At 49.5% G+C, this 25385-nt stretch overlaps 1 protein-coding gene across 2 annotated transcripts in view; it reads left to right on the top strand.

Moving 5' to 3' along the window:
- Nucleotides 1-297: 297 nt before the first annotated feature.
- The window catches only part of LOC125333020 (vascular endothelial growth factor receptor kdr-like), a 120780-nt gene continuing 95692 nt past the window's right edge, over nt 298-25385 (top strand). For both annotated transcript variants that reach the window (XM_048318486.1, XM_048318485.1), the window contains exon 1: nt 298-1061. In XM_048318486.1, coding sequence (XP_048174443.1) covers nt 998-1061 — 64 coding nt within the window. In that variant the 5' untranslated portion in view covers nt 298-997. The remainder of the gene's footprint in view (nt 1062-25385) is intronic.

Genomic DNA, 25385 nt, shown 5'->3' with positions numbered 1-25385 from the left:
AGATGCCACCTCTCTGCCCTGTGGGCAGCGGGGCCGGGACTGGGGGAAGATGTTGCCACCTGATGCTCCCGAACTCCGGCTTTGCAGGGCCAGGCGATGCTGGCAAGCAGCGGGAATTCACTTCTTTGCCCCATCTCAGGCAGCAGCAACAGGAAATCCAGGAGCTCTGTGAAATGACAGGGAGCGAGCGAGAGAGAGAGAGTGAAGTCCCCTTGCCTCGCCTGGTGACGTCTCTCCTTCCTCCTTTTTTTTTTTTTCCCTGTCCCTATAAAGAATCTCGGGCTCGCATCAAACTTCCCTGCGAAAGCCAAGCCAAGGCGGAGGGGTGGGGGACAGGCAGAGAGCAGAGCCAGGCGGGCTCCGGCCATGCCCCAGCCCCGCTGCCCGCCCGCTGCGGTGCCCCCGGGCAGGTAGAGCCAGGTGGGCACCGGGGCATCTCCCGCCATCCTACCCTGCTGGGACACCGAGATCTGTCCTTCCTGCCGACCCCACGGCACCTGCACCTCCCTGGAGAAATAAATTTCAGAGGAGGCTTTGCGGCTCAGCCACCTTACCCCAAACTCCGGGCTGCTGCGAGCCGAGCGGAGGAAACTTTTTGCCAAACTTTTTGTGGTGTTTTCGCTTTGCTTTTTAACCCCTTGAGTGACTCTGCGCCAGCCGGGCGGGCTGGGGAGGCTCCTGAGGCAGAGCAGCGCTCCCCTCAGACACCCCGGGGATTGGAGAAAAGGGGGGAAAGAAGGAATTAAGGTGATTGCAGAAAGGGGGTGAAGGAAAAACTGAGAACCTCGGGGCAGAAAGGAAGGCGAACACAACCCGCAGCCCCAGGATGAAGCAGTGAATGGAAAGAACAATTTAACTGCAATCAACAAGTGGCAACTCCTGCGCGCCTTGTCCTTCCCTCCCTCCCCGCTCCGGCTTTCCCAAACTTCTCGCTGCGAAGGAAAACTTGTCCGGCGGACTCGGCTGGCTCGGGACGCGCACCAGGACCGGCCCCGGGATGCTGGCCCGGGCGAGCGCCCTGCTGGCCGTCTGTGCCCTTCAGGGGCTGCTGCTGCTGCACGGTAAGAGCCGCCCGTGTCCCCGGGGGTGGCAGAGGGGGGACGAGCCGCGCGTCGCTGCCCCGGCGCGGTGCCGTCCCTCGGGGGCCCTCAGGAGAGCGCTCGGTGATGCTTTTTTGCGCTTTTTGGACGCTTTTTGTGCTCCTCCGCCTGCCCGGTGAGGTGTCACCCACCCGAGAGCCCCGGTGCCAGCGGGCAGGTGCCACCGCTCTGTCCCCAAACCCCAGGCGACGCCTCGGGCTTCACACCTTCGTTAAAACTGATCTTTGGAAATAAAGGTAAAAAAAAAAAATTAAACCTCCTTGAAGGAGTTGCACATAAAGGTCAGACTTTAATGGGTGTTTCCCCTCGAGGTTTGGCCACTTGGTTAAAAATAGCAAGTTGTGAGTGTTCACCAGTTTGTGGCTTTTTTCCCCTCGATGTGGGAGGGTTTCTGATTGTATTTGATCACTTGAGGCAGAGCTGAGGCTTTAAAAGGAGGAGCTGTCTGGGAGTGCCTGGGCTGTCCCACTGTCCTGGGGCTCCTGTTGGAGCTGTGGGCGCAGACACTACAGGCAAACCCCAATTCTCTTTGATATTCCCATTCTGATTCTTTGATATTTCAATTTTTATTCACGTGGTGCTTCTCCTCTGACTTCTCCTTCTCTGCCTTCTCTCAGCCCAGGTGCCAGGTTAGATTGCTGCCCTCCAAAATTCATTTTCCTTTGCAGCAAACTCCCTGTCCCCTTCGATTTACTCCCAGTTTTCGCTGCTATCAGAAAAGCCAAGAGGCAGGTTAATGAGATTTGGGAGAGCTTTTCCATCTGCCGTATGACTTTTCATTATCTCATTAAGCATGAGGATTTTGCTGGATTACTGAGCTATTCATTCATGACGCTGCAAATTGTGTAAGGGAGATGGGCTGTTGTTTATTGGGGAATTCCTTCTGACAGAAAGGACTTTGGAATATTTTTGGGTAGTGGATGTATTGCACAGCATGAGGCTGTTGTTCTTCAGCATATTATGATCTTTTCATAGTTAAGAGGATTGCTTCTGGAAACACTGTGGAGTCCTTGATTTTCTTCGATTCATTCAGGGATTTAATGTATTCCTTCTGCAGAAAGGGACTGATTGGCAGGCACAAGCCCCGGGGAATTTCACATCCTCCCCACAGTCACCTGCAGAATAAAGAGCTAAGCCTGAGGTTGTGCTCCAAAGGGCTTGTCCAGCTTTTCCAGGAAAAGCAGAAGCAGCAAACCTGGCAGGTGGCAAGGAGCCCCTGCAGCAGGAATCCTCAGGATCCGTGGTGTCCCCAGGGAACCAGTGCTGTGCCAGGTCAGCCAGCAGTGCCCACACCTGGAGCAGCCCTGGGAGGATTCCCGAGATGTGCTCCAGCTGGCTGACACGTGCAGCAGCAGCCAGCTGCATGCTTTGGGAGTTTTAACCTCTGAACAACCTGGAAAAGTTGCCCGAAATCCAGTGTGGATTTCACAGAGACATAAATCTCCACAGGCTTTCGTGGATTAGAGAGGGATAATAACAAGGGATTGGGAGGTGGGAGAAAACGTGGTGTGCCCAAGTGTCCCTGAGGCTCCAGGGTGAGGTGGAGCACAGGGATTTCAGGACTGAGGAGCTGGGGGAAAAGCCTGGCTGGAGATGCTGCCCACATTTCAGGGCTGCTCAGCTCCTTACTCACCAGGTTCCCTTCCTAATCGTGTTGGCCCTGATAACCTCGGAGTTTGGCCCAGATTCCTTTTGCCATCAGTGCCAGGCACAGAGGATGCCAAGAGAAGGCAAAGTCTGCATCGTGTGACAGAGGGAGGAAGGCAGGGACATCCCTGTCCCCGTAGGCAGAGGCTGCTGAGGGGAAGGAGCACTGTGGGTGTCAGGAGCTTGGTTCATCGTTAGGAACAGAACACATCAGCACAGCCCCTGGGTGCCCTCATCAGGCTGGGAGCCAAAGGGAGACAGGGCCAGGAAGGCTGAGGACTGGGGATAGCACCGGTGTTATTGGGAATTAACTGCTCACCACCTGGCTCTCAAAGTTCCTCTCCAGCACTGAGCTCAGTGGAGCTCTGCTCGACCTCCCAAAGCCCGGATTTATCCTTCGGCTGTAGGTTAAACCTTCCCTGGGATCTTTGTGGCCAGAGTCAGGCAGAGCTGTGCTGAGGAGGCTGACTCTGAGTCCAATCCAAACAATTCCATCTGCAATGCAGAGAGAAGGAAAGCCCTACAATTGTGAAAGCTGCTCGGTACTGAGGGATCGACTCCTCAGCCACTTTTCCCTCCAAGTTCATCTCCAACAATGAACTCGATGAAATCCTGGCCACTACATTTATCCAGGTCCCCTTTGGAGAACTCCTGACTTATTTGGTGCTTTCAGCAGGGGGAAGAGGCCATATGGACATCATCCCAGATATTGCCCACCTTACTCTAAAATACAGCTTTAAGTGCATCTTTAAATTTCCTTCTTTAGTCCCATGAGTATCATTAAATTTCCACTTTCCTTTTGCTCATTGCTCAGCTTCTTCTCAGCTCCTCAGAGCACTGGTTGGGGTCTTGCTGCTCAGAACCTTTGATGTGGTAATGATGGTACAGATGCCAAAGGCTGGCACAGGTTTTAGGTGTGGGGTGGGATGGTTCATAATCAGCCCTTGGAAAAACAATCTGCAAAGAAATTCTTACACCTTAAATTGTGCACGAAAAATTCAGTATCTTTTACCTGCTGACATGATCACCAGGGGGTTTTTAATATCTGAGCAATCCAAGTAAGTTTTCAGGTATCAGAATAAACTCAGTGATTTAACACTGGAAATTATTAAAGATTGAAGAACAAAAATGAGGTCCTGCCCAATGGCTTTGGAATTAAAGTGCATTCAAAACTGATTTTTTGGTTGTTGTTTGATTTTACAATGTCTTCTACAAATTGAATATTCTGGATGGGCAATAGAGCTTGTTAACATAGAGATTTCAATTAAACCATATATCAGCAGATAAAAGCTCAGGAGCTCGGATTCCTCCCGGTTTTCCAGCCGGGATGGTCGCATTGTCCAGCAGGATCAGTGTGGCTGTGCCAAGGCAGAGGCACTGAGGGGTTGCTTTCCCAAAAAACGTGCCTCTTAATTGATGTTACTCCCAAATATTTGCTTTACTGTGGGAAAATGTTATAAAAAGCAGAGCAGCCTTTTTTAGGCTGCTGATACATGAGCCTCCTGCTGGAGCTGCCGCATTCAAAACCAACTGGAAATCTCTTTATACCAATTCAGCCATTTAAGGCAGGGCAAAAAAATGTAAAGTATTTCTGAGTACTCCCTGAACTTCTAAAAAACAGCATCGCACCCCAAAGAACACTGAGAAAACCATGCAGATTGTTTGTTGAAGGTTTCTGGTGTAAGAACTGGCAGGATTTTCTTTAAAACTTGTACAAAAGATTTATCTGTGCACATTGGTCTGCTCTGAGTAAGAGCAACGGGGTCCATTTGGGTCATTTCTGCCCTTTCACACATTCCCTGGATTGTTCATTTTGTGACAAATTATTTGTACAAAGTGATAACTCAATCTACAGCACTTCAAATTAATATCTCAAACTGGGCTGAATGTGGAATATTTCTGTTGTTAAGAAGTCTGTGCACACGAGCAAAAAGTTTCCAAGCCCAGAAGGAGATTCCTCAGGTACAGCCAGGGGAGGTGATCTGTGCTTTCTGGAGCTTTGTCTCCCAAATCACCAGCGCAGTTTGGAGGAGGGTGAAAACCTGCTCTATCCCATATTTATTGAGGGGTGAGATACATCTTCTCCTTCCAGAGACATTTGCAAGGCGTGATGCTGGAAGGGTCACTCGATCACCAAGAAAAAGGCCAGGTGCTCTCAGTTCCCATTGCAGGAGAGTTCTGGGGGCAGCAGCAGCCACCTGCACTTTTTAAAGCTACACAGGAAATTTCCAGGAGGCAGCGTTGGACTTCCAAAGTGAGCACGAGGAGGACACTGAAGCACAGCCCCACTGAGCTTCACATGCTCACTCTGGTATTTCCTCTGATCCACCTCTCCTTTTTTCTCCAAACCAGCCTGATGTCACTGGAATGGGAATTAGAAGTGGAAGTAATTAAGGGATATTGGAGTATCTAAACAACAGCTAGGGATGAAATCAATGTGTCCCCAGTGCTTTCCCTCAGACAGCAGCTCCCATGACTGACAGGACATGAAGGCTCTGAGCGCCCATCAGGACATTCCCGTTCCTCCTTCGGGAAGAGCATCCTACTGTCCTCAGTCACAGCCCTCAGAACAACTGGCTGCTCAAAAAAAGCTGGATGAAATGTGTGTAATTGAGAACCGAGCTCCCCATTAGGCACTTCTTTAATTTTTCTTTCTAAGGCCACAGAGAATAGAGTAGAAGCTGCCAAAATCCACCAGCCAAGGTTGTTATCTGGAACTGGCATTGAATAGAAGTGCCTGCTTGAGGCTTGCCCTGGGGAGCAGGACTCCAGCAGCAGAGCTTGCAGTCATCAGGAGCAAGGCAGGATTTGCACAAATCACGGGAATCAAGGTTTCTACACGAAGTGTGACCTCAGAGGCTCGGCCAGGAGCTTCCTCGAGTGGGGAAGGAGGAAGGATCAGGATCAGCCTGATCTTGTGAGGCTGTGATGAGCAAAACTGAGGGGTGCCCATTTTCTGCAAATTCTTCTCTGCCGAGCGCTGGACACGATTCCAAAGGCTGTGGGAATGGAAGCAGGGAATTTAAAAAAGGGTTTCTATGATGGATAGTGAGTAAGTCTGTGGACATCTTCATGACTCACTCCAATACCCTCATCCCCAAGTCCTCGGATTAGTCTGTCTTTGCAGCACGTACTTTTAGTCCCCGCTACATCCTACATCCCTCTCCTCTCTCCCCCCCTTTCCTGGATGTCTCCTAAACTCCCCTCAGGGCTCAGGATTCCTCGAATTTTTACATCAGGAGAAGCCAAGAGGAATTTGCCAGCCCTTCCACACCAGGAGTCTGCACAGTCTCTCTTCTCTGTCCCAAAATGAATTTTGCCTTTAGAACTTTCTCTGGTGCAGAGATTTCTGAAAAAACCAAAGTGGGACTGCTCGAGACCTGCAGCTGAATCTCTTGTTTTCTGTCAGCTCTTCATGTTCCTACTGCACTGAATTTTTACAAGAAATAATTTTTGCAAGTGCCCCCAGTATCTGGAAATGCAGGAGGGGTCACATCTCCTGTATGGGGTGTGTGTGACCACTGTCCAGGGATTTTGTTGTGGCTCTAAGCAGGAAAGTTTTAGCCCTGAGTCTTTGACTGAGCAACGAGGAAAGAACCTCATCTAACCCTGCAAATGATGGAAGTCTGAAAAAGCCACTTTTCCTTTGTGTCCTGCAGGGAATGGCAAAAGCACATGGCCCCCCAGGTTTCAAAATTCAGCCAAAAGCCAAACTGAGGCCCAGAATGTAAAGGAAATATATGGACCAGCCTTCTATTTTCAGATTACTTGCCTTTGTCTTCTGCATTTCCACATAGGTTTCCTTAGATCTTCCTGTGTTTTTCTGAACTGTGGGAACGTGATTGCCAAGGAAGTGGAGAGGGGAGCTTTCAGCCCTGCTGGGATTGTTCTTGATTTGAGGGTCAAGGAAGCCTGACCTAGTCATTACCTGTTCCATTTTTACAAAACCGCCTCCAATCTAAACCACCTCAGCCAAAACGTTTGCTTCCTTAGAGCCCACAGCTCAGAAATGGCTCACCTGGAATTCTTCCTCACGGATACACCAGGGTCAGCTTGCAGGAAAAGCACCAAGCACCATGGGGCTACTTTGCCCATTCCTCTACAGCCGTGAGGAACACGGGATTGCTCACAGGGATACTCCACACACAGAAACAGCTGAGCTGTGAGCCATTCATCCTGTTTGCTCTTAATCCAGAGCTCATTAACTGAAATCAGGGCTGAATACACTCATTTAGGAGTTAAAGCAATTTCCTCCCAGTCCACAGAAGCTGAGTGGGGATATGAGTGCCCAGAATCCCCTCCTCAATTCCCCCCCAGCTACTGAGAAGGGCTCACTTTGGCCCTTTGTAGCAATAGGGATCATCCTGAAAGCTCATCCTGAGCCTGGATTTCCCCAGTTTTTGGGCTGGGTAGTGCAGGGGTCGGCGTTTCAGACCTTTAATGTGCAGACACCTCCTACAGATTGTCCCCCAAGAGCTGTAAAATGTGATTTCCCCCTCTGCTTCTCCACTCACTCTTCCAGCTGCCAGGAGCAGCTCCCACAGGAGCCATCACACACATCCACACAGTAGCACTTGGAAGCCCGTGGTGTGGGCAATCCTGATTCCAGGAGCAGGAAAAGGCTGTTGGAAGAGCTTGTCCAGAGCCCTTCGCAGCAGGAAGGCGCGCGCGGCTGGGGCTGGAAGGAGGGAAGTAAAGCTCTGGGGATTTTCTGCTGCAAGACTCAAGGTCTCTCTGCCTTTCCTTGCAGAAAAATAAATCCCACAGGTGCCCCACTGGGTCATTGGAACATCCCCCCTTTACTTAGGGAAGAGTCCCCACTGATGCTTTACTCCTCAATTAATGCTGCTTTGATAAGGGGAAGGATTGCAGGAGCTTCCACTGCTTTGCTTCCTAACCCGTGAGGAATATCAGAAGTAATAATGCAGAGCACAGGTGTGGGGAGAAATGCTTTTCCCAGCTCTGTTTCTGAGGCAAGATCCCTTTTCCCAGCTCTCTTTCTGGATGTGGATGAGGCAAGGAAGTGGTGTCAGCTCTCTCTGCATGACACAGCAGGGCTGAGCCTCGCAGTGAGCTCGGCTGCTTGGAAGGGGATTGCTACAATTAAAGCATGATTCAAATAATGTAAACAATGATGTCAGCCTGAGGACCTTTAAAACACAATTTAAGCTATTACACGGTGTGAAGCAGAGAGAATCAGCTAACCTTTTGGCCTGCCACATTTTTTCTCTGCGAATGGATGATGTCTGGATTATTTTCATGTTCACGCACTCGGGACAAGCTTTGCCTCTCGCTCACACAGGTTTAAGGCTGTGCTTGGCTGAAGACAATAGCCCGTCTTTGAATTGTCCATTGTATGGCTGAGAGCATTTATTTTATTCTGGCTGTTTACACAATTTGTGGTGGAATCTAAGGGGAAAAAGGGCTGAGTGAAAGCTGCTCCCTCACTGCAGGCTTTATAAAGGTAGAGACCTTACTGATCATGCTGGAAAATCCTGATTTGCTTCACTGCGAGAAAGGAAAATAACCTGCTTTATTTCCAGTGGTGAAGGGAAGCCAGGGCGTGGCTGAGCCTGCAGCAGCCCCAGTTGTGTGAGGCAGCACAAGAAGCCCTCCTGCTATTCCCAGGTGCTCACCTCACATTGATTTTGGCTGCACAGATCTGTTCTGCTCAGACTCCTGGAGACTGCCATGCTTTAAACAACTTCCCTTTAGTCTGGGCAGATTTTCTGTTGAGTAAGGACAGAGCAATAGGGTTTGGCCCAATAGGAATTCCCAGAGAGAGTGATTAATCCCTAAAATCCTATGTCAGCATGGCAGTGAGGGATTGCCTGGGGCAGAGCCTCTTCTGCCTGGGAGCTCCATGCTCTTGGCCCATCTCACTCTGGTTCTCCCAGCCCATCATCCCACCCAGTGGGGACTTTTCCAAGGATAACGGCACCTTGGCTCTCTGGGAAAGTAAGGCCAGGTGTTCCCATGAAGCCACTAATGATCCTGTGGACAGTTTTATTACTTAATCCATCAGCAGGGAGATAAACCAAGAGTGCAGTGTGATGAATGTACAGGTTTGGAACTGCTGTGGTGTTTCCACACCTGGAATGTTCTCTCCTGGCTTTCCCAACCAGTCAAATAGACACGAGCTCAGATTTCTGGGTGAGTTTGGGCAATACCAGCCCTGCTCTGATGAGAGCAATGCAGGGTGAAATGAAAGATCCAGCATGGCCCAACTCCTGGGATGGAGAGACCACCTGGGAAGGGGAATTCAGGAAAACAGGAGGCTGCTGAGCAGGGCTTGTCAGGGGCTCCCCCATCCAGCTCCAGGCAGTTTCCATCAGGAATTCTGTCATTGTATACAAGGCTGATTTCCCCTAATTATTCCTATGGGATTGTTCTGATCTGTTTTACCTCTTCTTATCTCTTGTAGAAATCAGCCACTCTGCCCTTTTTATTGTTGTCTACTTTGTATGTGAAAAGCAATACTCAGACCCACCTGGTGAAATGCCATTATTGGTTTAATTCGAGAAATCATGAAGTCATGGACCCTCTTCTGGTGACTGAGGTTGCTCTCTCTTGAACTTTGTGCGTACCTATGGTGGTTATATTGCTCTTAAAAATAAATTACCAGCCTGATTTCCTAATGTTCTGTGTGGGTTGGCAGAGCCGGTGCATGATACCAGCAGGGCAGGCTCCCCAAACAGGCACCACAGCATCCCACAAGTCTGCAGACACAGGCTGATGCTCCCTAGAGAAAGGTTTTCCTTCTCCCATCCCAAGAATATGTGCCCAACTTGTTTTAACCTTCTCCAGGACAGAATCTTTGGCTTTCTGGTGGGTTTCTGGCAGAAGGACAAAAGAAGAGGAAAGGAGTTTTGTCTGGGTATGAATCTCACTTTTCATTTGCCAAATCTGTCCTGCACTCAGGAGAAAATCAGGGCAGTAGAGATGAAAATTCTGTGCTCTGAGCAAGATTAGTGGAAAAGCTGAAGCTGAGCAGGTTTTGATTTCCCTGGAGGATTGCTGGCACAGCCACTGTTCGAGGCCATTTGCCCTTCCACTGTACAGTATTTTTGTACTTTAAAATGAATGTGGACTTTGAAATATTACCTGGATTTGTGGTCTGGCACTGAGCAGTGCAGCTTGGAGCTTCTCCCTCTCTGCCTACCTGTGCCAAGTGTAATCTTTAATCCACAGTCCATCCCTGCACACTCTGCATGAGGGAAACACCAAAGCCTTTGTCCGATGACTCTGGGATTGCTCCTACAGGCTCTGATGGAGTGTAAACTCTTTCCAAGCATTCATTTTGCCTCCTCAGAGTAGCAATATAGATAATACTGATATATCATTGGTGCCATCACTGCTGTGGTTCAGAATAAACACTTCACCTGGATCAGTCATGAAGTTAAAGCCTTGCAGAGCCTTTTTTTGGGGCTGATTCTTTAATTCCCAGGCTGACCAATATATCTGGTGTCACCAGAAGTCTCCTTCAATTTAGATCTAAGCTAACGAGACTGAGAGAGAGAGAGGAGAGCCCAGAGCAGCCTGATTCCTTTAGTCATCTTTCCTGTTTTAAATTCTTTTGCTTATCTCAGTTCTGGCCTTGCCCTGTGCTGGTAGTGAAAGCGGGGTAGCGACACTTGGGCGTGGTGGGATGTGAGGAGAGTATCTCAACTCTGATGCTCTGCAGTGGGTATGATAAAGGAATTCTCAGCATAAAGGAACTGAGAAGAATTCTCAGCATCCACAGGGCAAAGGTCTCCCTCGTGCTCTTCAGTTTAATGGTTGATGTCCTATAGGGTGCATTGTACTGCCAGCCTTTGAAAGGCTGCCTCGTTGTTTTGGTTCCATATTGTTCTGAGTTAAATGGTAGGAAAAGAGAAATTGCTGCCACCACAACATTCCCTTATAGGTCTATTCATTATAGATCCCCAGAGGAAACAGAGAGTTCCCCTGGACAATGGGCAGATATACAACGAGCATACATTAACTTTCTGTGCTCGCACAGCTCATTTGGGCTGCGTTTCCTTCGCATTCTTAGGAGCAGGAATTCAGGCATCATTTGGGTTGATGTCTTCCTCTGCCTTGAGCTGCTGCTTGTTAGACATTCTGGGTGACAGGCAGCCTCTCTGAACCACAGAACCATGGAACCACAGAATCACAGAACCACAGAATCAATCACAGAACCACAGAACAGCAAAATCACAAAATCACAAAATCACAGAATCACAGAATCACAGAACCACAAAATCAAAGAATGACAGAATGACAGAATCACAGAATATCCTGAGTTGGAAGGGACCCACAAGGATCATCCAGTCCAGCTCCTGTCCCTGCACAGGGCACCCCAACGATCCCACCCTGTGCATCCCTGGGAGCGTTGTCCAAACACTTCCTGAAGAGAGAGGCAGAGGCCTGACAGGGAAATGCTTTGGGCAGATGAGACGGAGCACTGAGGGATGCTCTGGAATGGGAACTGGGAACAGAGGGGACCAGGCCAGGTCTGTGGGGTTTGTCTCTACTGGGCCAGGGGCTGTGCTCCAAACCAACGGGGAGTTCAGGTGAGGTTTAAGAGACTCAACTTTGTCCCCTGCCTTTTGACAAACACCCAGGGGAGCTCCCTTGGGGCAGCAGTGACTCCAGCACGGGGGCTGCAGCAGGGTGGGATGGAGGAACACCCAGGATGTCTGGAAGGGAAAGGCTGACGTGATGCCAGCGCTGCTGCCTGCACTGGTCAGTGTGGGTGCTTTGTCAGGCCCTGCACTGAAGTTTGCAGGTGCCCCTCAGTCCTCCAGTGCATTTTGGCCTTGCATTCCTCCCTGCAGCACAGGTTTTTCCTGCCTTTGTGCCTCCTGTAAATCAGGGAGATTGGTCCTTCCCTTCCTCCCTGGAGGGATGGAGCGATCAATGCTTGCAAGAGAAAAAGCAGCTCAGGAGCTGCAGTAGATTTGCTTCATCTTTCACTCCCATCACCACAGAAAAACCCATCTGGAGCTGCGAGGACATGGAGGCATTTCGGGTTACAAGGGTTGGGACTGGGTGCTGTGCTAGGCTTGGCCTGAACTGGCAGAAATTCCTGCAGAGATGCTCAGGGCTTGCAAGGCTGCATTTTTTTCCTTGAATTTCTTCTGCTGTGGTACCTCCCTCAGCTCCTGAAGAGTGAAATATCCATGGCATCCACACCCACCTGCACTGGTGCACGGTCACTCCAGCTGCAGCCACATCCCAAGAATCCTCTTGCTTTTCATTCCAGCTGTGTCTTCTGGCACGGAGGAATTTGCAAAGCTGATTTCCAGCCCCGATCTGATGGATTCCCCTGCTGAGAGGCTGTTACAGTGAGGGGACTCCAGGCTGAGGGTTTGTTCTCATCTCCCCTGTGCACATCCACACTGGAGGTGCCCCTTGGAGAGCTGCTTAACGAGCCTGGAGTGCCAGCAGGGCTTGCCAGGAGCTCAGGAGGAGTTTCACCTACAGCCCCTTGCTGCTTTCAGCAGGAGAAAGAAGGTGATTGCAGGCATCAAGGGAATATTGGATTTATTGAAGTTGAGAATCTGAAGGAGAAATCCCCCTCTCTAGGAGCTCACTTGTTCTGGAATCTGCAAACTTTTGGGGAGGAGCAGAGAGCTGCAGCTGAGCAGCATCCAGCCAGGGCTCAAAATCCAGCCCAATTCCTCCTTGCTCCCTGCAGACTGTTATTATTACTATTGTTATTATTGTTATTATTATTATTATTATTATTATTATTACTGCCATTTTGGTGCTGTCCTTTCTCAGCCACAGATGTTTCCCTACAACAGCTGCACCTACCCAAACCCACAGCCAAGGCTTAAATATCAACATCCGCAAAAAAATCTTCTCATTTTTGGGCACAGCCCCTTGGATTTGCACCCTCAGAAAACACAAGGTGAAGAACACACACACACACACAAACAAGACACCCATTTACAGATTCCCTCAAAGCTCAGTATCAAAACTTCCGTGCTTATATTAATATTTGTTAATACTTTGTCGTGAGGAAGGGTGGGAAGAAAGACAAAAAAGAGACATTGTTCCTCCTTGGAAAGAGTTTTGTTCTTCCCAAGCAGCAGAACGTTAGGTATTTACTTTAAGAACACATTTCTGTGTCCAGTGGGTACAAAGATATCTTGGGAGGACAGGAAAAGAGGAGCCCAGGAGGGTCATGCTGGACCTGGGCTCTGTGGAGGGCTAGGACTGGGATTGGTGCCAGGGCATGGATGGGTTTATCCATGAGGGTTGTCAGGAATTCCTCACTCATCCTGTAGCAAAGTTTGTGAAACCAGCCCAGCCAGCGCTCCTTCAGCCACTGCTTTGGTTATACATGACCGATATTCTGTCTCTTTTCTCTTTTTATGTGAAAAAGATCAAATTGATGAAGAGTCAGAAGGTTGATCTGTGCATCCCTTGATAGAATTGCAGCTGCTTAATCTCTCACCAAGCAATTTCTCTCTTAAAAGGGAACAACAAAAATGAGTGTCCACCGGAATATGCTATCCTGGCCTTTTAATGAAGGTGGAAATACACAGGAAAAGCAAAATTCCTGGCCACTATCAGCTTCCATGGCTGTTATTGTCTCTGTCACTAGGCAATCCATGTGCTGTGTGAGCTGCAGTGCTCAGGGATGCTATCTCCCTGCTCAAGAGCAGCCTATTCCCAAGCATGTTGCCTTTGGCATGGCCAATATTTTATCTGCCAGAGCCAACGTTAATGAAAAATTCCTGAAAAATTCCTCATTTTAACACGGCAACACTCTGCTGGGAATAACAATCTCACATGACCTCAATCAAAAGCAGATATCGGGCAGGATACAAATCAGGGAGGTGTTTCTGACCCTCCCCTACCTCAGATTTGGGGACTTTGGGCTGAGGTTGTGGTGCTTGCCTGCCTTTATGAGTGATCTCAGTGCTATCAGGTTGTGAGCTCCCTGTGGGACCTGCACCCAAAATCAGGATTGTGCTGTCAGAGCCATGGGGTTGGTGACACTGAGAACTCCTTGTGTGGCACAGCAACCCCAGCTCTTCCAAACACAGTGAAAAAGTGAGTTTATAGCAATTTATAGCAGCAATTTTGAGAGAAATGTCCCTACAGGAGGGGTGGCCCCTTCTGGGGCAGCGCTGGCGGAGTCCCTGCTGGAGTCCCTTTGACACAGGGCAGGAAAATCTGTGATCCATCCCAGCAAACATCAGCCTGGATGGATTGTCACACATGGCTTCATCTCCTCGTTGCAGCAGACTGGAAAACCCAGGTCAGGCAAATAAAGCTGTGAAAAAAAGCCCAAATCCTGAGTGAAGTGGCCTTAAATCACTGCCACCAACTGCAGAGTGACAGAGCAGGGAAATGGAAGGGACTAATCCACCTTGATTTGCATGAATTGTGTTCTCACAGATGGGTTTTCCTTAGGATTTCTGAGCCAGCCCATCCTCCCTGCCCGGGCAAAGCTCCTTGTCCGGGCAGTCCCGGCCAGGGGGGCAGGACAGGCCAGCCAGGGCTGTGGGAATCAGGGAGATCCCAGCACAGGGAAGAGAGGACACCTTGCAGCAAAGCCCGGGGGCCTGCTGGGTTTATTCACTGAGTGTGGGTCACTCAGGAAGTGGAGAAATAAGTGAAGAAAGCAAGGAAAATCCATGGATCCAGCCCCTCCACACCCTGTCCGACCACGGATCCTTTCTGCTCCATGCAGGCTTCGCGGACCACAGCGCAGAGGGCAAAGGAAAATCAAGGCTTACAACTCCCAGTCCTCCAAATCCAACGTATTCCACGCATACCCACACCTGCCACAAGGCCGGGAGAGCAGTGTGATCTATCCCCCTGCAGCCAGGGTCGGTGGCAGCGTTTGCTGCCCGGGAGCGCACAGACAGGAGCCGCTGCCCGCTCGCTGCTCTGATGCAGCGCTCGGACACCGCCGTGCCGGGTGAATGCTCAGCTTGCAGCCCCTGCAAGGTCCCCTCTTGCCAAAGTCGCCCTCCTTGGGAGATCTGTTGCAGTGGCAGCGGCTGGGTGAGAGCACAGGACGCTCCTCCTGTGCAGAAAACATCTGTGCCCTGCTCCGAGCCGCTGCCTTCGGTTCAGCTGCGAAGGATGCAAAGGGAGGGACAGGTCCTTGCCGATCACAGGCTTGCCTAAATATTTATCTCTGCTAAAAACAGTTTCGTTGCTGGATGCAGCCCAGGGCAGGTTCTGACGGGAGCCGTCAAACGCGATGCGAGTGAGTTGGGGACAGCACATCTGGCACTGCCTGTGCGCTGTAGGAAGATAAATAAAGAGCCAGTAAACTCCAGCTGCTGAGTTATTTGTCCTGCAACAAGGCTGCAGCTTCCCCACATCACCAGCAGTGCCAAGAGGGTGCCAGGGATCACTTGGGGCTGCTCTGCAGCCCCCGTTGGCACTTGCACTCCTTTCTGCTTGAGGGGGCTCCAGACTGAAGGATCGTCACTTTTTTGAGAAGGATTTGAAAGGGCGGTGGGGCAAAGCAGGGCAGAGCTGCCAGTATTCAGAACGTTTCTCTGACACGGTGATGTTTTATTTCTGGAAGTATCTGATGCAAATGTGCTTTTCCTGGAAAGATTCCTCCTCCTGCCTGCTCCCCCCGCCTCCCTCAGAACACTGGTGCCAATCTTTCTGTTGCAACTTCATTGCTCCCAGGGGTTTCCTGCTGGAGATTTCCCTCCCCTCTGCCCTGGAGCTGGTGGTCCCTGCATTGATCTGTGGCCTGGAAGGAGGGAATGGCCCCAGCACTGCCTGGGATGCTGGCAGATATCCCTGAGGGGTTCCAGCTCATCCTGCCAGCACAGAGGTGCCCTGGGAGGATGGCTCAGGTATTCCTGGGAGTCCCTGATCCTCTTTTCCACGGTGCAGGGAATGGCCGGAGCTCTGGATCCATGCACAGGGAGACGTTTCAGCACACACTGCATCCCACTCCTTCCCATCCTCTCATCCAAGGGATTGCCCTTGGGATTGTGTCCAGCAGCAGCTCTCACTCCACCTCCTGCTAATGGATAAGAACAACCTTTAGCTGGGCAAAATTTTGCATGAAGGCACCGACAGAAACCTCGGAGCTGAGGGTACAAAAACCGCAGTGTCCAAAGGGTCGTTTTGATCACTTCCAAAAAAATCATCTTGCACAGCAGCCCTGCAGAGAGGGTTATCACTTCAGCTTCCCTGATTAGCCCAGGACACCAATTTTAGGCACTGTAAAAGAGTGGAGGTCAAATTTACTATGGAGGGCAAGGACCAGTGACTCAATTTTCCTTATTCTTTATAGTCACTTTTCACCTTGAAGAACAAAAGGTCCCAAAGTCAGAGAACGTTTGTTCTTGAGCCTTGCCAAAGCCTTTTCTTTTTTAATAAACCATCATTAAAACCTGGGCCCGCTGCCTTGACAAAAGAAAAGAATATATTTGTGTACACTTAAGTGACAGGAAAGAGCCTGTGAGCCAGGCCTGGTCACAGATAAAGGAATTCCGGACATTATTCCTTGTGCTCCAAGGGGTTGTGACATGGGATTTCCTCTCCAAGTGGTAAATAGCCCTGCAGTTGTACAGCAGGGTGGGGCCACCCCTGCTTTCTTCAAAACCAGGAGAGATGAAAGCACTTCAGGAGAAGAAAGAGGGGCTGGGTGCGTGTGCACAACGAATCCTTGGGAATGGCTGGGGGGGAAATCCCCCTGCTCCAAGCTTTGGCCCCAAAAACTTCCCAGGGGTTCAAGGTGCTGCCAGCTGGGCTCTGCTTTGGGAAGAGCAGCTCAAGGCACAGCAAAATAGATTTATCTGCATAGAGTGGCCCCAAATCTCAGCACCTTGCATGCTCCCCCTGGATCTGCAGGATATAGATGAGATTTGTGGGGAAATGGGTTTGTTTTGGGATGGCTCTGGATCCTTCCTGCCCTCTCTGAAAGCCAGACAGCTCCCACTGCAAGCTGTGGGGCACTGGCTGCCCATCCTGGCCTGGAATGGGGTCAGAGAGGGCAGTGAGGGTGGGATCCCACAGCTGTGAGCTCCTGGGGGAGCCTCACCGGGATTTGGAACAAGAACGAGGCAGTTGAGGGCTTTTGTAACTGAAAGCTCCTTTCTGTCTTGTGCTGAATCATACCCAGGAGTGGGGTGAGCATTTCTGGAAGAAAACAGAAGAGCTGAAGCTGCAGATTTTATCCTGTTCTCATTTTGAATCGAAAAACTTTCAGTTTTGGATTAATCCTTGGCATGGAGGGCTCGCCAAGGTGCCCTGAGCTGGGTGAGGACAGAAGGGGGAGGAACACGGCTCCCTTGATGAGAGAGACAAGAACATCAAGCTGATTTTATATTTGGATTTCCTTTCCTCCCTCTTCCTCTGGCTGTCCTGGAGGGTCAGCAGAGCCTGCAGATCCCAAACCTCCCAGCTACAGCCGGGCTTGATGAGAAGGGGAAAGATTTGCGTGTTAGAGCTCTCCAAATCCTCAGGATTCAGGTCTGCAACAATAAGTGTTCATTTAGGGAATCTTCAGTGGAACAGATAAATGAGCATTTTGCAGGAGTTTGTGAATGGGAGGTTCCTACCTGAGCCTTTCATTGCCTTCTGCTTGAGTGTAGATATCTGAATTATTTTCCCTTTCAGCTACAATGGGCTCGTGTGTCAGCACAGGGAGGCACGTGATGAAATTGTAAAATTTCACTTGTACACTTCATGAAAGGTGGGAATGTCAAAGAGGTTGCACTGCTGCTTCCAGCTTGGATGCTCAAGATCCAGTTTGGATGTGCTGTGAAGGATCTGGTTCCACTGGTGAGGAAGACACCAGGGAAGGGCTGGAGAGGTTGAAATCATGGCTGTGTTCAGCCCCTACTGCATCTCACCCACTTAAAAGATTGTGCCAAGGGGGTTGAAACCCCTACAGGACACATGGAGGACTCTAACCAAGTTCAGAACTGGAGAATTCCAAGGAGAAATGACAAATTTTCCTTCTTTCTCTGTGCCTCCTTCCCAACCTCCCACATTTGTCTGGAAACCGGGGAAAAGAGAAAGTTCCCGTTGTCTGCAGCAATAAAATACCACAGCTAAAATTCCTCTATGGCTGCTCTGATGAACAACAAAGACAACGAGATGAATCATGCAGAGAATTACTCATTTCCAAACAGTAAACAGGTCATGCTCAGCATTGTTAACTCAGACTTGTGCCAGGCTGCACTGTCCCTGTCACTGCTGTGGGTGTTGTTTGGGGAGAGCAGGGGAAAATCTGTCTGTGCTCAGGAGGAGAACGATGGGAATCGGGCTGGAATTGCACCCAAACATTGGCACTTCTGCCACTCACACATCAGGATCACTACTGATTCCTGCTTTTCTGATATCCTGGTCCAATCCATTAAATCCCATCAGATAAACTGTATTTTCATGGCCAAAAGCCAAGGAAACAATACTGGAAAATGAACAAACAGAATCCTTTTTAGAAAGATTTATAAAAAGCTAAACAGGTCTAACACTTAGGTTAGGGACTTGTAGTTTTAAAATAGCTCAGGTTAATTAAGAATACAAAAAGGGATCGGCTGTCCTTCCTGCCATGGAGATGTGAGAGTTTTAGTTTCACCACAGGGGGAAATGTCCCTTAATTTCAGTGCCATTGTGAGGGAAGCTGTCCCTTAATTTCAGTTTCATCACAGGGGAAGATGTCCCTTAATTTCAGTGCCCTGCCTCACGTCAGGATCTCTTTCTGCTGCCTCTGCCTGGGCTCAGGGGACTCTTCCCTCTGCACAGATGTTCCTATCACCACAGCAGCTCCTGGGAACAAGCTTGCAGGATTGGGGCTTGATCTACAGCTCTTTTTACTCTCCAGCAGCGTTTTTCTCCTCCCAAAGCTGCCCCCATGCTCTGACCTTGCCCTAGAGCCCAGCAGAAATGCCTCACAATTTTCCTAAAGGCTCTTTATTCCAACGGCTCCTGTTTGAACCACTGCTATGCAGTTAATGCTGCGCAGTTGTTTCTGCCCTGAGACCTTCCAGCCAAGGGTTTTACAATTTGGCATCTGAGGTCTCAGCATGAAAGTTCATCCCTGTTTTCTTACTCTCCCCCAAGAGCCTGTTTTCAATTGATGCAAACATTTCGACAGCTTAAGAGTGCAACAAAATGCTGGGCCTCCCTTTCCAGCTGGAACCCAAGAGTGTTCCTTCGACTCCAAACATTGCTTGTTGGTGGCTGCACCAGTGGCTGGTCTTGGCTTGGCTTGGCCATGCAGAGCCAGACATCTCTGTAACCTCCTGGCACATCCAGGGAAAATTCAAAGCCACTTCTATTTGCTTTTCCAGCAATTCTGTTTGCCTGCAGTGCACGTTCTTCCCCCTCCTGCCCTGCCACGCCTCACAAACACCCCCGTGCTCAGCAAGGGGTGCCAGGAACCTGTTGGTTTCCTTCAGCACATGCAGAAATCCCTCAGAGCCACAGGTCACCTCTGCCAGGCCAAAATTCACGTGCAGCACCACAAGTTTTAGTGACTAATGGAGACAAGAGGGAGCAGAACTCTGAAAAGAAGAACCCCAGCAAACGCTGGCTCTACCTTGATGAGCTGTTTGTTTATTCTGCAGGGTCTCAGGTCTGGATTTCATTACTGGGATTAGTTCTCTGAATTCTTAGTGCAGCAAATCAAGGCTGTATGTGTGGAATTGGGATGGAGGGAACCTTTTTAACTGCCTGCATGGATTTGCATTATTCTTTCATCTCCCACCTTGGTGCTTTGCTCCTCCTGAATTCAAATGGTGACATTTTTCTGTCTGGGTGACATTTCTCTTACTTGGTGACATCCAGTTTTCATTTTGCTTTCCTTCGGTGCTCACTGAACTTTCATCATTCTCTTTTTTCTTAGTCATTTTCATATAGTTCTGCATTCCTTACCAGGGCTTTGGATCCTCTGCAAGAAATAGTCAGGAGAGAGCTCCAAACCCTCCTCTTTTAATTACTATCAGAGTCATATTTGTTGATTTTGTTAACTATCCAGCACCCAAATTAATTTTACTGTTCAAAGCACAACTGCACATTTTGGCTGTCTATAGGAAGTGCAATAAACTTGTGGGGTGAAGAGGTGAGATTTTTAGGAAAAGCAAACAGTGGCATGGTTGTTTCTGCTCCAAAATCCATATGAAAAACAGAACCACTTTGGGGTTTTATAAGAAAAAAATGGCTTTTCATTAGAAAATTACGCTGTGGCAAAATCCTGTGTGGGAAGTGGCTGGGTCAGAAGCGGTTTTCCAGGAAAGGTTCTCCAGTCAGGACGGTGCTTCCGGTCACATCCCAACGATGCCATGACCTTGTTGTTGGGATGGAGGCGTAGGATGCTGGAGACACCACGTTCCTTGGTGGAATCAAGGCTCTGGATCTGTCTCCCACTACCGGGGGCTGCCCTAAATATCCGGCTATTTTTAGACAAGTCTTTTTCTGTTGCTGCTTTCCATAATAAGAAAAACCTTTGAAGGATTTGTGTTTTTATCCCTATGCACCAGAGGAATTAAAATAAATAAATAGGTCTTAAATATTTAGACATGAAGGGAGAAGAATTTCCTGCCCAGCTTTGGCCGAGCGGCGTAGGTGGCTTTAATGCGACCCGGGGCTGCTCCCGGTACCTGGCAGTGTTTGCTTTTCTTGGAAGCAGCTGCAGTAAAGCACCTTTAAAATCAGGATCCCACAAAGCAAATCTGCCGTTTCCAGGTCACTGTGCAACCCCCTTCCCCGTGCCACGGTTTTTCCAGATGAGGAACTGATGTGATACAACTCAACCAACCTGTTAGGGAGGGAATGGCTCCAGGCATGGCAGAGGGGTCCTGGAAGTGTCTGAGCACTCCCAAATCCACCCAAAAGGCAGGATCTGGCACTAAAAACACAGCTTGGATCTGGGCATCACACGTGGATTATCACCCATCTGCTGCCCCTTCTCTGGGCTGCTCCCAGACACCAGAACCTGCTTTAGCTCCGAACCTTTGTGGGCCAAGCGAGCTCCTCTGGGAACCTGCGGGGGACAGGAGAAGGGATTTTTGTCAACAGGCAGCCACGCTATGTAGACTTGATAAATATGTGCAGTGCTAACTCGAAGCAGATTCCTGCTTTGCCACGAGCAGAATTCCTCCAAAGCCTGCCATCACAAACATTATGTCACAGCTGTGGAGAAGCCTCACAAACAGGGGAGAAGTTGGGGTCACGTCAGGGTAGGAGTGCGGTGCAGGCTGAGGAAGTGATTGAAGCCCTGCTCCACGGCCTGATGGAGTTTGTCATTAAGAAGGATTTCACAAGTGATTTGCAGCCAATTCCCTGGGTCCGATTGGTACTTTGCAGCTTAATGCAAACCAGTGAGGAAACCAGACCCAGTTAGGCCAAGCTGCCCAGGGAGGCTGCAGGCGAAGGGTAACAAAACATCGCCCGGGGCTGCGGAAATGTAACTGAAACTGGGCTTGGGTTTAAGGAGATGGTTAGGTTCCCTCTCCCCATCTCAGCAAACAGCTTTTATCTTGTCTCCCAAAATAGCAACCTGCTATCCTTCAAAACAAGCCAGAAAAAAAAAGGGAAAACCTCCTGAGACAGGCACACAAAGCCGACAGAAGTGGAACACGGAGCTGATCGAAAACAGATTCCAGCGTCAAGTCCAAAGTCAGCTTCAGCCCATTGCTCCTTAACGGGCAGAGAAACTAAGAAAACAAAGTAATTACCCACCAAGCAGATTTTACTGACACTGAGCATTCACATGTTCCTGACACGACCAACCCCTGTATTTGTTCAAACCCATCTCTGTTTAGTGTGGCACATCAATTGACTCGACCTCAGGAGGCTCTGGCTCATTTGCTTCTGGATTTATCGCTCACAGAAAAATGGTCAAACAATGCTAACAGGGGTGGGCTTTTGTTCTGCTTCACCCTGCCCATCCACCTTCCCTGATCTGATTTCAGCCCCATCCCTCTCGTGGCCTTCCCTTGGCCTGCTCCTTCTGCAGGTCAGTGATTCATCACACAGGAGGACACAGATGTTCTTTACAAAGGAGCCTTTCCATGCAGGCTCATATTTTTCTTAGAAAAGAGGGCTGGGGATGAGGCAAGAGATGGAGAGGAGGAATAAAGGCCTGAAAATGGCGATTGCCCAGTTTACAGCAGAGTTTGTGTGGTGCTGCCTACAAGGACAGACCAGAACCTCCAGGGAGCAGGGATCACTGCTGAGCTCACAGCAGCGAGGCTCCAGGCAGGAAACCTTGGGAAGCATGACCTGAGGAGAGCTGTGGTCTCTCTGAGCAGCTTTTCCATAATTATTTGGTGTTCCCTGGGCAGGTCCTTGATGGCAAGTAGGATTTAGCTCTGGAGCATGGTCAGAGCTTTGCAAGCCACCCTCTTGTCATTCAGCAGAATTCACCCAAATTTCTCTTTGCCTTTCTTGGAAAAGATCCCCAGTGCTCTCTGAGGTCTGGTTTGGGGACACTCTGGAGTCCAAAGCTGAGAACATCCACGCTGCCTTTGAGGGAGCACCAGAGAGGTTTGGAAAGGGACAGGTACAGGTCCTGTGCCCCAAGCCAGGCCCTGCTTGGCCGCTCAGCAGAACATCAGCTACTGCCCAAATGTGGCAGCTGGAGCTCTCAGAGATTGCTCCATGTGGGGCACCAGCAAATGTTTTCTGAAGGACATCTCCCAGCACTTTATCTCATCTAATTCTAAATATTCCTAAAGATAGGGCTGGCATTGCTGCTTCCTTTGGGAGCTGAATTACACAGGCTGATGTAACTCAGCCCAGGGAAGGGTTTCTTTCCTCTCCCCAGACTCTTGCCAACAGAAAGAGCAGATAAAGGGTTGCCCTTGTTATCAGAGGTGCCATGATTCCAGCCTCTCCTGTTAACCACTCCCATTTCCAACAGTTTTATTATTGTAGCACCTGAAGGCCCACGTATGATCCACTCCTGATAATTGCCATCAGCTGGACTTAATTCTTTCCTTTTTTTCAGATCTTAGAAAGCTCATTCTGTGCTGGGCTCAAGGATAAGGTACAGGTAGTTACAGGGGTTCCCAACTCTCTCATGTGCCAGTGGATGATGGAACAAGAAGAAAGATTTGGGAATCATGGATTTAGTCTGCAGGTGGTGGAGGAACATGAGAGAGCATCCTCCTGATCTGACACATCCAGGCAGAGGCTGAGTGCTGGCAAAAAAGACCAAAAAATGCTTTCAAAGAAACCCACATTTTGCTAAACCACAGTGTCAGGGATTTTGTAACTTCTCTCTCTTCCTCTCTGGCCATTTTAATGTCTCCCCAGGGGATCCATCTTACAGTTTTCCAAAGCCTTGAGCTTAGGATGAATTACCATCGCACTTTATCATCAAAGGACAAGCTGACATTTGGGACAGTGATTTAATTGACTGGCTATTTGGAAATAGTCTTTCACTTGCTGCTATTGCCTCATGTTACACGGGAAGTTGCTCTGGTTATGAACGTTCTAAGAACTGAAATGGCCAGGCCAGGCAAAGTTCAAAGTTAGCACCCCTCAAGTGGGACTTTATCTGGAGTTCATGCTGGGCAGTGCATTAATTTGTGTGCTGTGGCCCAGTGAAACTTCATTTACCAACCTCTTTAACCCGAGGAAAGTTCATTTCCATCTGTTTACTACGAATTTATAGGAGTGTTACTTTTCAAGCACCCCTAAACTGAGTCTGGCTGCCCTAAATTACTGCTGGAAGTTGTTTCCCAATTAAAGATGTCAGGGACTGGGTCAGCACTCTACAAGCAGACACCAGGACAGATTTCCCACACGTGTGAAACCAGTGGTTGGATCGAACTGTGACAGAAATGTCAGCTCCCCACTGACAGCAGCTTGCGTGGAAAGCTCGGGGAAATCCCTCCTTAACATTTTCTGGTGCCAGTTTAAATCCTGACCTCTGCTGGCAGCCGGGCTCAGTTAGGAGCTGATGCCTGCCTGGGTTACTGCATTGCCTCCTAAACACTGAATTCTTGCCTGCAGGGAGATAAACCCTGCCTCAAATCTCTCTGTATCCTGCCTGACCCACCTGCAGCTTCATCACTGCTGGTGCACCTTGTCCCCTCTGTGGGAAGTGCCACCGGAGTAAAGAGCCACAACAGACGCTTCCAGGCTGCCAATACCTGTGCAGGGATGTGATTAATGAGGAAAAAATGAATATTAACTTATCATAGCCAGCCAGAAAAGGAAAGGATTGGGGTTTTTAAAATCTGATTTCTTGATGCTTCAAAAGGAAATGATGAAAAAGGTACAAGAGTGTACAGAAAACCTACTGAAAACTTCTCAACCACTGCTCTAACTTTTAAAAAGTCCATTCTCCTCAACAAAACATCCCCCCTGGAGAGCTCGACTCTTACCAGGGTGTAGGCAAGCCCTTAATTCCAGGTTAAAAAGTCCAGTGCAAAGAGTAAAACTGGGCAGGAGCGAGAGGGAACTCACTGGTGAATCAATAGAGATTCACTGCTTGTGTTTTCATGGGAGGACCTGGCTCATCTCAGGATGGATTTCAAGAGTGACTGATCCTCACTGTGCACATGAGTAGGTTGGGGAATAGTTCTTGGAACTGAGTCAGCCCAACAATTGCTTTCATTATTTGCAGCTGTACAAAACAAATAAGTTTGAGAGAAATTTAGAGAGGTGCCAAATCCAAGCCCATTGATGTGTGAGTGAGCACAGTGTTTAGTGCTGCACACACGAAGCCCATGAATTATTGCTGTTGACTCCTTAGCTTCACGTGTCACCTTTGATAAATGAACAGATCTGATGATTCTCCTCAAAATAATAAAGTAATTAAAGTAAAAGTATTTGAAAGCGTTCCTTCCTTAGCATCCACAGCTTTGTAAGTAACTACTCACCTCATCCAAATTACCTGCAGACAGGGATTCTGATTGGATTAAAGGCAGCTTAGTGCAGGGTTTGGACAAGCTGGAACCACAACTTGGTCCAGGTTTGGTGTCTGTAGCTGTGAGGAGCTGTTGGGCTGACAAGCCATAAAAATCTGCAGCTCTATCCATCCAAACTCACATAAACCACCAGGAGTTCACCTGTGGGGTCAATTCTGAGTTGGCACAGGGACACAGGGAAGCTTGGGAAGGGCCCAGAGGAGGCAGAGATAGATCACAGAATCTCCTGAGCTGGAAGGGACCCAAGGGATCATCCAGTGCAGCTCCTGGCCCTGCACAGACACCCCAACAACCCCACCCTGGGCATCCCTGGCAGCGCTGTCCCAACGCTCCTGCAGCTCTGGCAGCCTCGGGGCCGTGCCCATTCCCTGGGGAGCCTGGGCAGTGCCCAGCACCCTCTGGGGGAAGAATCTTTCCTGATATCCAACCTAACCCTGCCCTGGCACAGCTCCAGCCATTCCCTGGGTCTGTCCCTGTCACAGCGAACAGAAGTCGGTGCTGTCCCTCCACTCCCCCTTCAGAGGAAGCCTTCCCCCTTCCCATTTTCCTACCCAGTGCTCTGGAGAAAGGGGAGAAATCCTGGCTAGGTTCACTTCCAGAGAAATGCTGGATTAGCTCTGGAGTGCAGGAAGTGCTCCCTGAGTCCCGTGGGAGGAGGTGAAGGGCCGGGCTGGCCAGCGGGAGCACAGGGTGATCCAAAGCCACCACAGAGCTGGGTCTGCCTCTGGCCGGGGCTGCTCCCCGGGATGGGTCATCCTGGAGCCCCCTG

The sequence above is a fragment of the Corvus hawaiiensis genome, chromosome 14 (assembly GCF_020740725.1).
Source record: "Corvus hawaiiensis isolate bCorHaw1 chromosome 14, bCorHaw1.pri.cur, whole genome shotgun sequence".
Lineage (NCBI taxonomy): Eukaryota > Metazoa > Chordata > Aves > Passeriformes > Corvidae > Corvus > Corvus hawaiiensis.
This window is presented reverse-complemented; position numbering and strand designations above follow the sequence as displayed.